Raw genomic sequence first — 17632 nt, forward strand, 5'->3', positions numbered from 1 at the left:
TTAATATTTATGTACAACTTTTATTATGATTAATCACTTTATAAATTGAAATTAAAGTTTCGGAGATAGAAAAGTAATAGAGATTTGTATGATTTAATCTAGAAAATTGATATTTGAATTTAAATTGTACTTTATAAAATATAATTAACTTGTTCATTTTATAATGTAAATTAGAAATAATTGATTGAGCTTAGAAATATGTTGATAAATGATGTCCCTAAATATTTTTAATAGAGCATATGTAATTTTAAAATTATTCTACCCTTCAATTTTATCAAAATATCTATTCATATATATCCATATTCTTTTATAAAATCCTAATTTCTAACCCTAAATTCCCAAATCACAAACCGTAATTCCCAAATTGAAAATCAGAAACCTTAACCTAATTTCCTCCAACCCTCAGCAGCTGCCAGCCACACTTCCTTACCTCAATGGTCACACAACACAGAGCAGAGAAAGAGATTTGCGGGAAGAAGAGAAAGAAAACGTTGCTGCCGCCGCGCTTGACTGCTGCCGCCGTCGTCCTCATCGCGCACCGCCACCGTCCAGCAGGTCGTCATGCCGAGCTCGTTCCACCACCGTCAACACTGCCATGAAGAAGAGAAGACGACGTCATAACGCGAGCCAAGGCCGAGAGGAAGGGGACGTTGCTGTGCCTTCAACGCGACCGATCCGCCGCTGCCACTGGTAGGGTTCTGTCGCCGCCGTTCATGGAGCTTCGATTAGCGTCACTGTCATCGCATACCAGAGGAGAGGGGAGCTCGTGTGTGAAGAGTAGCGCCGCTGTGCCTCCGTCGCGCCTTCATCACCATCGAATTGTCTTGCTGTTGCTAGCCTCATAGCCACTTCTGAGGCTGCGCCGCCGTGCCTCTGGTCATGGGTGGAGTCCACTCCAAGCTGTCACCATCACAGAATACACGCAGAGGAGAGGGAGAAAGGATCTCCACCGCTGTCAAGGTCGCTAGTGAGTCGTGCACTGTCACCAGAGTCTAAAACAGCACCAGCCTTCTTGTTCTGGTTCTGATATTCCTATTCTTGAACCTGTGATAGTGTCGGTGATAATAAAGAACTGTTGGAGTTGCTGCTGCTGCTGCTGTTCCGGCCGCATTGGCTGTTGTAAACTGGGAAAAAGAAAGGGATCGTTGCGTTTAAATTCGACGGTTTCGACTAATTGAGGTAGGGGATTTAACGTTTTTAATTTAGAATGCCTACCAAGTTATTGGATAAGCGCAAATAGTTAACAATGGTTTAGAATTTCTTAATTGACATGAATGACCTGAAATGCATTTGAAATTTGTTAGTTGTTGTGAATATTTTGAGCTGTGATTGGAATTAAATGTGGTTGTGAATAATGATTAGTTTAGTGTAATTTATCAAGTTGATATATGCTAGGTTAACCATTGAAAAGTTGTCGTAATGATAATTGATGAACTGAGTTAGATTTGTGTTTGGTTTGGGATTATTGTGATGATGGTTGAGGTTGTGGAATTTGGAGTAAGTTTAATGATGTTTTAGTGCTTCAATTGGATTATTGAATTCAGGTTAAGGCTGTGAATGTCTTTGGGCTTTGTTGTGAATGTTTGAAGTTGTAATTGGTATTATTTTCTCTGATATGGATGGAATTGTTGAAAAGTTCTGACTCTATGTGATTATACTGAATTAGTTGAGTTGTGTGGCTGAAATTATGATTGGGAATGATTGAGATTTTTGATTGGAACTTTGGTTGAATTTGTTGATTTTGTGAGATTGAGTTATAAATTGTTTGATGAGAGATTATTGTGATTTTGGTATTTTGATGGGTCAAATTGAAACTATTGCTGTTGAGTTGGTTTATTGTAATGGGTTTAGTTAGTGATTAATTGAAGTTGGGCTTAAGGAATAATTGGAAGATTGAATCTTAAAATGTTGAACTAGTTGCTGAAAATCTGATTTTTGAAATTAAAAGTGATTTCGGAAGTGAATCAGTTATTCAACGATAATCGAAAGGGTAATAGAGTAAATGCTGGGTAAAGTATAATAAAAGTTGTTGTTGAGACTCAATTTTGAGAAGTTTGAATTAATTATAGAACTAGTTATGATTTTTCAAAGTTAAAGTGTAAAACTTGATTTTTCTGCATTATGTTTAAAAGAAGCCGGACACTTTGAAAAGCTACAACTATTTCTGTGATTATCGGAATTGTGTGAGACCAAGTCCGGATTGAGCTTGGGAATATAGGGAACTGGACTGCTGAATTTGAGGCTTTTTCACTAAGTTTATGATTTATGGTGAATTTTTGAGTCATGGATGTCAAATCTGGTTTTTCTGCTGAGTATTTAACACAGCAGCAACTTGATTTCTTTAATGGAAATTCTGCATTTTGAATTTTGAAATGGAACCAATTTTAAATGAAACTTTGGTCCTAATACTTTAATTTCATAAAAATTTAGAATTGTTAGAGTTGTGGTTTTAAAGATTTGGATTTTCAAAGAAAGATGTTTTATGCAGTAAAAGTCAGGCTTTGTTTTCTAAGTCAGTAACTTTGAGGCTTTATAATTTTTAAATCTGGAATGATATTGAGATGCAACCAATTGGAAGTGAAAACTAAGTATGTTTAGCATATGTGACTAAAATTTCAGGGCTATTCATGTTTTAATGAGTAAGTTATGGGACTTGGAAGAAGATAAGTTCATTAACTTTTAAAGCAGAATTCTGCAGAAAATTAGTCAACTTCTAGGTTATATAACTTTTTCATTAAAAATGATATTGACCTGAAACCAATTGGAAAAGAAACTTGGATGAGTGAAGTTGAACTGTATTAATTTTCAAAGTCATTGGATTTAACTTGGATTTTATATTGAATTTTGAATGTCACATGCTGCTGCTGTTTTTCTGGTTTTACACACTGCAGAGCAGTCTCGGTTTTTCCTTTATTCCTAAGGCTAGAGAAACCAGAAAATTATGATCCTTGGTTTGTTAGAAAGCTTATTTCAAGACGAACGCCTGGACATAAAGTTTGCGCAATTCCGAGTTCATTTGTTATATTAAAATTAGAAAAAAAGATAGGGTGTTGAGAATACTTGAGTGAGAGTTATGAGTCCATAAAGTTAAAGATGAACTTTAGCATTATATGGCTGATTCAATGTTAAAATTTGCTTGTTTCTGAATTAAATTGATATTGGAAATGTTGAAAAGAGTTTGGTAAATTGTTTGGTTGGGACCCGTAAGGGTGGCTAAGTCCGAGTTTTAGGGGAGGTGTTGCCGGAATTTTGTAAAATCTGAGGTTTTACTTGAGAAAGTTTTATTTGATTACCTCTAATGAGAGGTTATGTTTTGGAAGGAGTTTAATGAATTTAAAATAAATAATTTTCTTGAGCCTATTGATAGAGAACTAAATTGAAAAGTTGTTTTAAAGTTGGCTTGACCCAAGATTGCCAAAGTAGAGATTATGAACTGAGATGAGGATTAAGACAAATGCTTGAGAAAGTTAAGAAAGGTTTAGGAATATGTGTTAAGGATTCAAAGGGAAAGAGGAAAAGAGGATTGATATGTGGATTGTTGATGTTGAGAAAGGATAACGAAAAACGATAAAAGGCGGGAATACCTCACAAACTGTTAGTTGTTTAACTACGGGGGACACTCATGAACTGATAGTTGGTTGAATTCGGGAAGTACCCACGAACTGAATGATCATTGATCTCGGGGAAACCCATAAATTGTTATTTGTTTTATAAGCGGGAAAAACCCACGGACTGATAATCATTGATTACGGGAATAACCCATGAATTGTTGTATGTTGATCTCGGGTATAACCCACGAACTGAAGATCATTGTTTGCTGAGTATTGATCTCGGGTATAACCCATGGACTGAAGATCGCTATGTTATTGTGTATTGATCTCGGGTATAACCCACGAACTGAAGATCTCTGTTTTGTTTGTGAATTGATCTCGGGGACGCCCACGAACTGAAGATCACTGTTTCCCCTTGTGCGTATATTATGGGGTCGGGCTTTGCGCCGATTGCTGGTAGTCACGAAGGAGTGGTATTTTTACCACCGACACATATGCACTAAGGACACAAAGGGAAGCCATATCTGGGACTTGTTCCTAGGTAATGTCGGGTTGCAGGGTGTAAACCGACACGTGAGCTCATGGCCTGCTTAGGACAGACATGCATCATCCTTGTGTGTGCATTTGCATTTGATTGGGTTTGCTCGTTGTACTTCTCTGTGTTTGTGCTGTCTGCCTTGCTGTGATTTGTTTGTGTGTTGAATTGAGTTTCTTACCTGTGCTAGTAGTTTGTGAATGGATAGAGATGATTAATATCTGTTGTTATGACTTTGAATCAATTATGTGGCTGAAAGGTATTTAATATGACAAGTTTTGCAATTGAGATCAGTTTTGGGTTTAGAAATTCAAAGAAAGTAATTATTTAACTAAAGTAAGATTGACAAGTATTTCAAAGGGTTTGACAAAGATGGATTATTAAGCAAAGTTAATTATTTGCATTAATCATTACTTTTACGGCATTCCCATTCCCTACTGAGAACGTGTGGTTTGTTCTCACCCCAAAATTCTTCCACCCTTTCAGTGACACAGGTTCGAAGATACAGTTTGAAGCTGCGGGCGATTATAGAATTTATTTATGAGTTAAATGTATGAGTTAATTTGCTTTCATAGAATTCCCTCGCTTTTGTTACTTTAGTTTTTATTTTACACAGAGGGATAGGATTTGTATCTAAGTTTTATTGGAAATCTTTTGTATGACAGATATTATTATTAGTAATTATGTGATTATTATTACTTGGTGATGTTTGCTATATGATTTTAATTATCAAAAACAAAATTTTCCGGTATTTTTGCTAAAACTGAATCGCGATATCGAACTAGAGGCTCAATAGTAAATAGTTAATAAAAGAAAGTAGGTTGGTAACGCCTTACTTTCGGTACGATCATGACGTTCTGGAAGTTGGGTCGTTACAAATGGTATCAGAGCAGTTCGTTCCTGTTAGAGCCTTGGGAATGGACTGACTATGCTTCACTGCATACTCTGAGTGTCTGTCATGCTTTGTGACTTGTTCTGATAACACGAGTTTGTGTTTTATTTGCATGACTGTCTGATGATTAACACTGTTGGTTTACCATTGCATGCCTCATGGTATTAGGTCTGGCCAACTTAATACTAATGATTTATGTATATGGGAACACTAATGGGTTATCATAGACGAAATAGAAGAATAGGTAATGCGATTTACGGGGTTTGGGAGCGTTAGAAGTTATGAAGTTAGCTTCGATTCGACGTATAATCTTTATTCGTGCCACATGAACTCGTGCTATCCTTTTCTTCGTTGCTTTCATTGGAATTCTCATGTTTGAATTTCCTTCTTAGAATGTGATTTGCTTGTTTCCCAACCATACTTTGTCATTCTTGTATACCTTTGCTTGCCTATGAATCTGATTGCTTATGTAACTCTTTGAATATCCATCCTTAACAATGCCTATGTTTCTATTCATATATTCTGTTTTCTTTGATTTAAGTTCGAATTTATTTTATTCTAGCAATTTTCGAGGGCGAAAATTTTTCTAAGGTGGGTAGAATGTAACAACCCTAGTTTTTGAAAATTAGATAATTAGTTATTTGTGATTTATTTTATTTGCTGATAATTTCATTTTAAGAAAATTATTTTGCTAAAGGTAATTAAATGGGGTTTCATGATAATTGGAGTTTAAATTAATTAGAATTTTTATATAAATTTTATTAGATATTTGGTATAATTGAAGTTATAATTTTGGTAATTGAAAAATAAGAAAGAATTGTATAATTTAATTTAAATAGATTCTATTTTGAATAAATTATGTTATTAATTTGAACTCTTAGGAATTAATTTACTAGAAATTATTAGATTAATTTTTATAAATATTTTAAGTTTAAGTCAATTAATATTTATGTACAACTTTTATTATGATTAATCACTTTATAAATTGAAATTAAAGTTTCGGAGATAGAAAAGTAATAGAGATTTGTATGATTTAATCTAGAAAATTGATATTTGAATTTAAATTGTACTTTATAAAATATAATTAACTTGTTCATTTTATAATGTAAATTAGAAATAATTGATTGAGCTTAGAAATATGTTGATAAATGATGTCCCTAAATATTTTTAATAGAGCATATGTAATTTTAAAATTATTCTACCCTTCAATTTTATCAAAATATCTATTCATATATATCCATATTCTTTTATAAAATCCTAATTTCTAACCCTAAATTCCCAAATCACAAACCGTAATTCCCAAATTGAAAATCAGAAACCCTAACCTAATTTCCTCCAACCCTCAGCAGCTGCCAGCCACACTTCCTTACCTCAATGGTCACACAACACAGAGCAGAGAAAGAGATTTGCGGGAAGAAGAGAAAGAAAACGTTGCTGCCGCCGCGCTTGACTGCTGCCGCCGTCGTCCTCATCGCGCACCGCCACCGTCCAGCAGGTCGTCATGCCGAGCTCGTTCCACCACCGTCAACACTGCCATGAAGAAGAGAAGACGACGTCATAACGCGAGCCAAGGCCGAGAGGAAGGGGACGTTGCTGTGCCTTCAACGCGACCGATCCGCCGCTGCCACTGGTAGGGTTCTGTCGCCGCCGTTCATGGAGCTTCGATTAGCGTCACTGTCATCGCATACCAGAGGAGAGGGGAGCTCGTGTGTGAAGAGTAGCGCCGCTGTGCCTCCGTCGCGCCTTCATCACCATCGAATTGTCTTGCTGTTGCTAGCCTCATAGCCACTTCTGAGGCTGCGCCGCCGTGCCTCTGGTCATGGGTGGAGTCCACTCCAAGCTGTCACCATCACAGAATACACGCAGAGGAGAGGGAGAAAGGATCTCCACCGCTGTCAAGGTCGCTAGTGAGTCGTGCACTGTCACCAGAGTCTAAAACAGCACCAGCCTTCTTGTTCTGGTTCTGATATTCCTATTCTTGAACCTGTGATAGTGTCGGTGATAATAAAGAACTGTTGGAGTTGCTGCTGCTGCTGCTGTTCCGGCCGCATTGGCTGTTGTAAACTGGGAAAAAGAAAGGGATCGTTGCGTTTAAATTCGACGGTTTCGACTAATTGAGGTAGGGGATTTAACGTTTTTAATTTAGAATGCCTACCAAGTTATTGGATAAGCGCAAATAGTTAACAATGGTTTAGAATTTCTTAATTGACATGAATGACCTGAAATGCATTTGAAATTTGTTAGTTGTTGTGAATATTTTGAGCTGTGATTGGAATTAAATGTGGTTGTGAATAATGATTAGTTTAGTGTAATTTATCAAGTTGATATATGCTAGGTTAACCATTGAAAAGTTGTCGTAATGATAATTGATGAACTGAGTTAGATTTGTGTTTGGTTTGGGATTATTGTGATGATGGTTGAGGTTGTGGAATTTGGAGTAAGTTTAATGATGTTTTAGTGCTTCAATTGGATTATTGAATTCAGGTTAAGGCTGTGAATGTCTTTGGGCTTTGTTGTGAATGTTTGAAGTTGTAATTGGTATTATTTTCTCTGATATGGATGGAATTGTTGAAAAGTTCTGACTCTATGTGATTATACTGAATTAGTTGAGTTGTGTGGCTGAAATTATGATTGGGAATGATTGAGATTTTTGATTGGAACTTTGGTTGAATTTGTTGATTTTGTGAGATTGAGTTATAAATTGTTTGATGAGAGATTATTGTGATTTTGGTATTTTGATGGGTCAAATTGAAACTATTGCTGTTGAGTTGGTTTATTGTAATGGGTTTAGTTAGTGATTAATTGAAGTTGGGCTTAAGGAATAATTGGAAGATTGAATCTTAAAATGTTGAACTAGTTGCTGAAAATCTGATTTTTGAAATTAAAAGTGATTTCGGAAGTGAATCAGTTATTCAACGATAATCGAAAGGGTAATAGAGTAAATGCTGGGTAAAGTATAATAAAAGTTGTTGTTGAGACTCAATTTTGAGAAGTTTGAATTAATTATAGAACTAGTTATGATTTTTCAAAGTTAAAGTGTAAAACTTGATTTTTCTGCATTATGTTTAAAAGAAGCCGGACACTTTGAAAAGCTACAACTATTTCTGTGATTATCGGAATTGTGTGAGACCAAGTCCGGATTGAGCTTGGGAATATAGGGAACTGGACTGCTGAATTTGAGGCTTTTTCACTAAGTTTATGATTTATGGTGAATTTTTGAGTCATGGATGTCAAATCTGGTTTTTCTGCTGAGTATTTAACACAGCAGCAACTTGATTTCTTTAATGGAAATTCTGCATTTTGAATTTTGAAATGGAACCAATTTTAAATGAAACTTTGGTCCTAATACTTTAATTTCATAAAATTTAGAATTGTTAGAGTTGTGGTTTTAAAGATTTGGATTTTCAAAGAAAGATGTTTTATGCAGTAAAAGTCAGGCTTTGTTTTCTAAGTCAGTAACTTTGAGGCTTTATAATTTTTAAATCTGGAATGATATTGAGATGCAACCAATTGGAAGTGAAAACTAAGTATGTTTAGCATATGTGACTAAAATTTCAGGGCTATTCATGTTTTAATGAGTAAGTTATGGGACTTGGAAGAAGATAAGTTCATTAACTTTTAAAGCAGAATTCTGCAGAAAATTAGTCAACTTCTAGGTTATATAACTTTTTCATTAAAAATGATATTGACCTGAAACCAATTGGAAAAGAAACTTGGATGAGTGAAGTTGAACTGTATTAATTTTCAAAGTCATTGGATTTAACTTGGATTTTATATTGAATTTTGAATGTCACATGCTGCTGCTGTTTTTCTGGTTTTACACACTGCAGAGCAGTCTCGGTTTTTCCTTTATTCCTAAGGCTAGAGAAACCAGAAAATTATGATCCTTGGTTTGTTAGAAAGCTTATTTCAAGACGAACGCCTGGACATAAAGTTTGCGCAATTCCGAGTTCATTTGTTATATTAAAATTAGAAAAAAAGATAGGGTGTTGAGAATACTTGAGTGAGAGTTATGAGTTCATAAAGTTAAAGATGAACTTTAGCATTATATGGATGATTCAATGTTAAAATTTGCTTGTTTCTGAATTAAATTGATATTGGAAATGTTGAAAAGAGTTTGGTAAATTGTTTGGTTGGGACCCGTAAGGGTGGCTAAGTCCGAGTTTTAGGGGAGGTGCTGCCGGAATTTTGTAAAATCTGAGGTTTTACTTGAGAAAGTTTTATTTGATTACCTCTAATGAGAGGTTATGTTTTGGAAGGAGTTTAATGAATTTAAAATAAATAATTTTCTTGAGCCTATTGATAGAGAACTAAATTGAAAAGTTGTTTTAAAGTTGGCTTGACCCAAGATTGCCAAAGTAGAGATTATGAACTGAGATGAGGATTAAGACAAATGCTTGAGAAAGTTAAGAAAGGTTTAGGAATATGTGTTAAGGATTCAAAGGGAAAGAGGAAAAGAGGATTGATATGTGGATTGTTGATGTTGAGAAAGGATAACGAAAAACGATAAAAGGCGGGAATACCTCACAAACTGTTAGTTGTTTAACTACGGGGGACACTCATGAACTGATAGTTGGTTGAATTCGGGAAGTACCCACGAACTGAATGATCATTGATCTCGGGAAAACCCATAAATTGTTATTTGTTTTATAAGCGGGAAAAACCCACGGACTGATAATCATTGATTACGGGAATAACCCATGAATTGTTGTATGTTGATCTCGGGTATAACCCACGAACTGAAGATCATTGTTTGCTGAGTATTGATCTCGGGTATAACCCACGGACTGAAGATCGCTATGTTATTGTGTATTGATCTCGGGTATAACCCACGAACTGAAGATCTCTGTTTTGTTTGTGAATTGATCTCGGGGACGCCCACGAACTGAAGATCACTGTTTCCCCTTGTGCGTATATTATGGGGTCGGGCTTTGCGCCGATTGCTGGTAGTCACGAAGGAGTGGTATTTTTACCACCGACACATATGCACTAAGGACACAAAGGGAAGCCATATCTGGGACTTGTTCCTAGGTAATGTCGGGTTGCAGGGTGTAAACCGACACGTGAGCTCATGGCCTACTTAGGACAGACATGCATCATCCTTGTGTGTGCATTTGCATTTGATTGGGTTTGCTCGTTGTACTTCTCTGTGTTTGTGCTGTCTGCCTTGCTGTGATTTGTTTGTGTGTTGAATTGAGTTTCTTACCTGTGCTAGTAGTTTGTGAATGGATAGAGATGATTAATATCTGTTGTTATGACTTTGAATCAATTATGTGGCTGAAAGGTATTTAATATGACAAGTTTTGCAATTGAGATCAGTTTTGGGTTTAGAAATTCAAAGAAAGCAATTATTTAACTAAAGTAAGATTGACAAGTATTTCAAAGGGTTTGACAAAGATGGATTATTAAGCAAAGTTAATTATTTGCATTAATTATTACTTTTACGGCATTCCCATTCCCTACTGAGAACGTGTGGTTTGTTCTCACCCCAAAATTCTTCCACCCTTTCAGTGACACAGGTTCGAAGATACAGTTTGAAGCTGCGGGCGATTATAGAATTTATTTATGAGTTAAATGTATGAGTTAATTTGCTTTCATAGAATTCCCTCGCTTTTGTTACTTTAGTTTTTATTTTACACAGAGGGATAGGATTTGTATCTAAGTTTTATTGGAAATCTTTTGTATGACAGATATTATTATTAGTAATTATGTGATTATTATTACTTGGTGATGTTTGCTATATGATTTTAATTATCAAAAACAAAATTTTCCGGTATTTTTGCTAAAACTGAATCGCGATATCGAACTAGAGGCTCAATAGTAAATAGTTAATAAAAGAAAGCAGGTTGGTAACGCCTTACTTTCGGTACGATCATGACGTTCTGGAAGTTGGGTCGTTACACAGTACGTGATAAAGATGTGGATCAGGATGTCTACAGATTATTACTGTTTCCATTTGCTGTAAAAGATCAAGCTAAAAGGTGGTTGAATAACCAACCTACAGCAAGCATAAAGACATGGAAACAGTTATCAGACAAATTCTTGAATCAATTTTAACCTCCAAAAAGGATGACACAGCTAAGGCTGGACATCCAAGGCTTTAAACAAGAGGATAATGAATCCCTTTATAATGCCTGGGAGAGGTATAGAGGTATGCTAAGAAAATGCCTCTCTGAAATGTTTTCAGAGTGGGTACAGTTAGACATCTTCTACTATGGGCTTACAGAAAAAGCTCAGATGTCTCTAGACCACTCAGCAGGTGGATCTATACATATGAGGAAGACGATTGAGGAGGCTCAAGAGCTTATAGATACTGTTGCTAGAAATCAACATTTGTACTCTAGCAATGAGTTCTCCACAAAAGAAGAAGTTATGGAAGTAGCCACTGATCCTAATCCTCAAGAACAAATGATTGAGCTTAATCAGCAATTACACCTGATGACAAAATAGTTAGCAGAATTTAATGATATTCTCCAAGAAACTAAAATTGCTAACAAGAACATAGAATCACAGTTGAATCAGGCAAAACAGCAGCTATCTAAATAGATAACAGAAGAATGCCAAGAAGTTCAACTGAGGAGTGGGAAGACATTGAATAACATTGCTCAAAGTAGCAAAAAGCCAATAAAGGAACAATTGACAGAGGATAGCCAAACCACTATCCAAAATCCCTCTGAGGACAGTAAGAGCCCAGAGAGGAATACTCTTGGCATTCAAACGCCAGAAAAGGGGGGAAAGCTGGCGTCAAACGCCCATTCCCTGCCCAGTTCTGGCGTTCAAACGCCAGAAAAGGGGGAAAAGTTGGCGTTAAACGCCCATTTTTCACCCAATCCTGGCGTTCAAACGCCAATGGGGAATCAGACACCCGAGAGTGCTGATAGTAACCCCTATAAGAAGGCTTCTCCAACCACTTCTGTAAGGAATAAACCTGCAGTAACTAAGGTTGAAGAATATAAAGCCAAGATGCCTTATCCTCAGAAACTCCGCCAAGCGGAGCAGGATAAGCAATTTGCCTGCTTTGCAGACTATCTAAGGACTCTTGAAATAAAGATTCCGTTTGCAGAGGCACTTGAGCAAATACCTTCTTATGCTAAGTTCATGAAAGAGATCTTAAGTCATAAGAAGGATTGGAGAGAAACTGAAAAAGTATTTCTCACTGAAGAATGCAGTGCAGTCATTCTGAAAAGCTTACCAGAAAAGCTTCAAGATCCAGGAAGCTTTATGATACCATGCACATTAGAAGGTACTTGCACCAAGACAGCCCTGTGTGACCTTGGAGCAAGCATCAATCTAATACCTGCATCCACTATCAGAAAGCTTGGGTTGACTAAAGAAGTCAAACCAACCCGGATATGCCTCCAACTTGCTGATGGCTCCATTAAATATCCATCAGGCATAATTGAGGACATGATTGTCAAGGTTGGGCCATTTGCCTTTCCAACTGACTTTGTAGTGCTGGAAATGGAGGAGCACAAGAGTGCAACTCTCATTCTAGGAAGACCTTTCCTAGCAACTGGACGAACTCTCATTGATATACAAAAAAGGGAAGTAACCCTGAGAGTCAATGAGGATGAGTTCAAGTTGAATGCTGTAAAAGCTATGCAGCATCCAGACACACCAATTGACTGCATGGGCGCTGACATTATTGACTCTTTGGTGGAAGAGATCAATATGACTGAAAGTCTAGAATCAGAGCTAGAGGACATCTTCAAGGATGTTCAGCCTGACCAGGAAGAACCAGAGGAAACAAAAGAATTTTTGAAAATTCCTCAGGAGGAGGATAAGCCTCCCAAACCTGAACTCAAACCACTACCACCATCCCTGAAGTATGCATTTCTGGGAGAGGGTGACACTTTTCCAGTGATCATAAGCTCTGCTTTAAATCCACAGGAAGAGGAAGCACTGATTCAAGTGCTAAGGACACACAAGACAGCTCTTGGGTGGTCCATAAGTGATCTTAAGGGCATTAGCCCAGCAAGATGCATGCACAAGATCCTATTGGAGAATAATGCCAAACCAGTGGTCCAACCACAAAGGCGGCTAAATCCAGCCATGAAGGAGGTGGTGCAGAAAGAGGTCACTAAATTACTAGAGGCTAGGATTATTTATCCTATTTCTGATAGCCCCTGGGTGAGCCCTGTCCAAGTTGTCCCCAAGAAGGGAGGCATGACAGTAGTTCATAATGAAAAAAATGAACTGGTTCCTACAAGAACAGTCACAGGGTGGCATATGTGTATTGACTACAGAAGGCTCAATACAGCCACCAGAAAGGATCATTTTCCTTTACCATTCATAGACCAAATGCTAGAAAGACTAGCTGGTCATGATTATTATTGCTTTTTGGATGGCTATTCAGGTTACAACCAAATTGCAGTAGATCCTCAAGACCAAGAGAAAACAGCATTTACTTGCCCTTCTGGCGTGTTTGCCTACAGGAGGATGCCTTTTGGTCTGTGTAATGCTCCTGTAACCTTTTAGAGATGCATGCTATCCATCTTCTCTGATATGGTGGAAAAATTCCTGGAAGTCTTCATGGATGACTTCTCAGTATATGGAGATTCATTCAGCTCCTGTCTTAACCACCTAGCACTTGTCCTGAAAAGGTGCCAAGAGACTAACCTGGTTTTAAACTGGGAGAAATGTCACTTTATGGTGACTGAAGGAATTGTCCTTGGGCACAAAATTTCAAGCAAGGGAATAGAGGTGGATAAGGCCAAGGTAGAGGTAATTGAAAAATTACCACCACCTGCCAATGTTAAGGCAATCAGAAGCTTTCTGGGGCATGCAGGCTTCTACAGAAGGTTTATAAAAGGATTTTTCAAAAATTGCAAAACCTCTGAGCAACCTGCTAGCTGCTGACACACCATTTGTGTTTGACAGACAATGTCTGCAGGCATTTGAGACCCTGAAAGCTAAGCTGGTCACAGTACCAGTCATCTCTGCACCAGACTGGACATTGCCATTCGAACTAACGTGTGATGCCAGTGACCATGCCATTGGTGCAGTGTTGGGATAGAGGCATAACAAGCTTCTGCATGTCATTTATTATGCCAGCCGTGTTCTAAATGATGCACAGAAGAATTACACAACCACAGAAAAAGAGTTACTTGCAGTGGTCTATGCCATTGACAAGTTTAGATCCTATCTAGTAGGATTAAAGGTGATTGTGTACACTGACCATGCTGCTCTCAAGTACTTACTCACAAAGCAGGATTCAAAACCCAGGCTCATAAGATGGGTGTTGCTTCTGTAAGAGTTTGATATAGAAATAAGAGACAGAAAAGGGACAGAGAACCAAGTAGCTGATCATCTGTCCCGAATAGAACCAGTAGCTGGGGCGTCCCTCCCTTCTACTGAGATCTCTGAGACCTTCCCAGATGAGCAACTCTTTGCCATTCAGGAAGCTCCATGGTTTGCAGATATTGCAAATTACAAAGCTGTGAGGTTCATACCCCAGGAGTACAGCAGGGTGCAAAGAAAGAAATTAATTTCAGATGCCAAGTACTACCTATGGGATGAGCCATATCTCTTTAAGAGATGTGCAGACGGAATGATCCGCAGATGTGTACCCAGAGAGGAAGCACAAAGGATCCTATGGCACTGCCATGTATCACAGTATGAGGGACATTTTAGAAGTGAGCGAACAGCCACTAAGGTCCTCCAATGTGGCTTCTACTGGCCTACTCTCTATAGAGATGCCTGAGAGTTTGTGCGTAACTGTGACAGCTGCCAAAGAGCTGGTAACTTACCTCATGGATACGCCATACCTCAACAAGGGATCTTAGAGATTGAACTGTTTGATGTATGGGGGATTGACTTCATGGGTCCGTTCCCACCATCATACTCAAACACTTACATTCTGGTGGCAGTGGACTATGTATCTAAGTGGGTAGAAGCAATTGCTACACCCACTAATGATACTAAGACCGTGCTGAAATTCCTCCAGAAACACATCTTCAGCAGATTTGGTGTTCCCAGGGTCCTAATCAGCGATGGGGGTACTCATTTCTGCAATAAACAGTTGTACTCTGCTATGGTCCGATATGGAATTAGCCACAAAGTGGCAACCCTGTATCATCCACAGACAAATGGGCAAGCTGAAGTCTCTAACAGAGAGCTAAAAAGAATCCTAGAACGGACTGTAATTGCCCGTAGAAAGGATTGGGCAAAGAGCTTGGATGATGCTCTGTGGGCATACAGAACAGCATTCAAGACTCCAATAGGAACCTCTCCATACCAACTTGTGTATGGCAAGGCCTGTCATCTGCCCGTGGAACTGGAACATAAAGCCTATTGGGCAACCAGATTCCTAAACCTGGATGCTAAGTTAGCTGGTGAAAAAAGATTGCTCCAGCTAAATGAGCTAGATGAATTTAGACTTAGTGCCTTTGAAAATGCTAAAATTTATAAGGAAAAGGCAAAGAAGTGGCATGACAAGAAGTTGTCATCCAGAGTCTTTGAGCCAGGACAAAAAGTTCTGCTCTTCAACTCTAGGCTCAGATTATTCCCAGGAAAACTTAAATCCCGCTGGAGGGGCCCGTATGTGATTACAGGAGTATCACCATATGGATATGTTGAGCTTCAGGATACTGATTCTGACAAGAAGTTCATTGTTAATGGACAGAGGATCAAGCATTATCTTGAAAGCAATTTTGAGCAAGAATGCTCAAAACTGAGACTTGAGTGATTCTCAGTGAAGGTCCAGCTAAAGACAATAAAGAAGCGCTTGCTGGGAGGTAACCCAGTCATTAGCAGGTTATCTGTTTTGTTTAATCAAGGTTCAATCCATATTCTCAAAGGGCAAATATCAAAATTGAAGGAATTCACAGAGTTACAGAAGGATTCAGTGCAAAAGCAGAGAAAAAGAGCCTGCTGGCGAAAAAATGCCAGTAAAGGGTACTTTGGGCGTTAAACGCCAGAATGGGCACCATTCTGGGCGTTTAACGCCAGTAAAGGCACCATTCTGGGCGTTTAACGCCAGAATGGGCACCATTCTGGGCGTTTAATGCCAGGTGTGCAGCATCCTAGGCGTTTAGCAAAACGCCCAATGATGAAGGGAATTCTGGCGTTTAACGCCAGCCAGGGTACCTGGCTGGGCGTTAAACGCCCACAATGGCCAACAATTGGGTGTTAAACGCCAGAATGGATGCCATTCTGGGCGTTTAATGCCAGAATGGATGCCATTCTGGGCGTTTAACGCCAGAAAGGTTGGGGGCAGAGATTTTGCTTTCTGATTAAAATTTTTTCAAACTTTCCTTTTTTGATCCATAATTTTCTATATAAACACATTTCAAACTTTCATCATTCACCTTCAAATTTTCAAAAATTAAAATCATTCTTCAAATCCTTCCCAAATCTTCTTCAAAAACTCAAATATTTCTCAAATTCTTTCCATATCTTCTCAAATCTCCTTCAAAATTTTCGAAATCTCTCCTCCTCCCTTATAAATACATGTTCGGCCACCCCTTTCTCCCCACCATTCGAATTTGCTCTCCTCCTCTCTCCCCTCTTTCCTTTCTTTTGCTTGAGGGCAAGCAAACCTCTAAGTTTGGTGTGCTTTTCCGTGATCACTAAGCCAAAATTCATCAAGATCATGGCTCCTAAGGGAAAACAAACCAATTTAAGAGGCAAAAAAGAGAATAATCCAAAGAGTCTTTGGAATCAAGAGAAGTTCTTAACCAAAGAACATGAAGACCATTATCACAAAATAATGGGTCTGAGGTCAGTGATCCCAGAAGTCAAATTCGATCTAAAAGAAGATGAATATCCGGGGATCCAAGAGCAAATTCGAAACAGAGGATGGGAAGTTCTAACCAATCCTGAGATAAAGGTTGGAAGAAATATGGTTCAGGAATTCTACTCAAATCTGTGGCTGACAGATAAGCAGAGAATGACTGGAACTGCTTTCCATACTTACAGAACCATGGTCAGAGGGAAAGTTATTTACTTCCATCTGGACAAAATAAGAGAGGTCTTCAAATTGCCTCAACTGCAAGATGATCCTGAATCCTTTAATAGGAGAATGGTGAGAGCAAATAAGAGGTTGGATCAAGTTCTAGAGGACATTTGCCTCCCTGGAACTAAGTGGATAACCAATTCAAAAGGTGTCCCAAACCAACTCAAGAGGGGAGAGCTCAAACCAATTGCAAGAGGCTGGCTAGACTTTATTGGGCGTTCCATATTGCCCACTAGCAACCGTTCTGAGGTCACTATCAAGAGAGCAGTGATGATTCATTGCATTATGCTTGGAAAAGAAGTGGAGGTTCATCATCTGATTGCTTGTGAGATCTACACAATTGTAAATAAGAATTCCACTGAAGCCAAACTGGCTTACCCAAGCTTGATCTCCTTGCTCTGTAAAGAGGCTGGGGTGAAGATGGGAGTAGATGAATTCATACCCATTGAACATCCAATCACCAAGAAGTCAATGGAAGGACAAATGCAAGACAACTCTATCAAAAAGAGGGCGCAGGAGTTCCTCCCTGAATTTCCTAAAATTGACTACTGGGCCAGCCTAGAAGCATCTATCACCAAGTTGAAAGAAACTATGGAGCAACTTAAGGAAGAACAGCAGAATCAGAACTGCATGCTCTGCAAATTGCTGAAGGAACAAGAGAAGCAGGGGCGTGAACTTCAAGAGTTGAAATGCCAAAA

The 17632-nt window shown here is 38.2% G+C and overlaps 1 protein-coding gene and 1 long non-coding RNA gene across 2 annotated transcripts; both read left to right on the forward strand.

Moving 5' to 3' along the window:
- Positions 1-361: 361 nt before the first annotated feature.
- LOC130979326 (uncharacterized) lies at positions 362-4784 on the forward strand. The gene is made up of 2 exons (XR_009086631.1): positions 362-1179; positions 4573-4784. It is a non-coding gene; the product is annotated as an uncharacterized LOC130979326 (long non-coding RNA).
- A 1257-nt stretch (positions 4785-6041) lies between these two features.
- On the forward strand, positions 6042-14684 carry LOC130983116 (uncharacterized). The gene is made up of 2 exons (XM_057907298.1): positions 6042-7097; positions 10490-14684. Exon 2 carries the CDS (start codon positions 11828-11830, stop codon positions 13454-13456), a length of 1629 nt encoding a protein of 542 aa, XP_057763281.1. The 5' UTR covers positions 6042-7097; positions 10490-11827; the 3' UTR covers positions 13457-14684.
- The last annotated feature ends 2948 nt before the right edge of the window (positions 14685-17632 follow it).

Source organism: Arachis stenosperma, chromosome 5, assembly GCF_014773155.1.
Source record: "Arachis stenosperma cultivar V10309 chromosome 5, arast.V10309.gnm1.PFL2, whole genome shotgun sequence".
Lineage (NCBI taxonomy): Eukaryota > Viridiplantae > Streptophyta > Magnoliopsida > Fabales > Fabaceae > Arachis > Arachis stenosperma.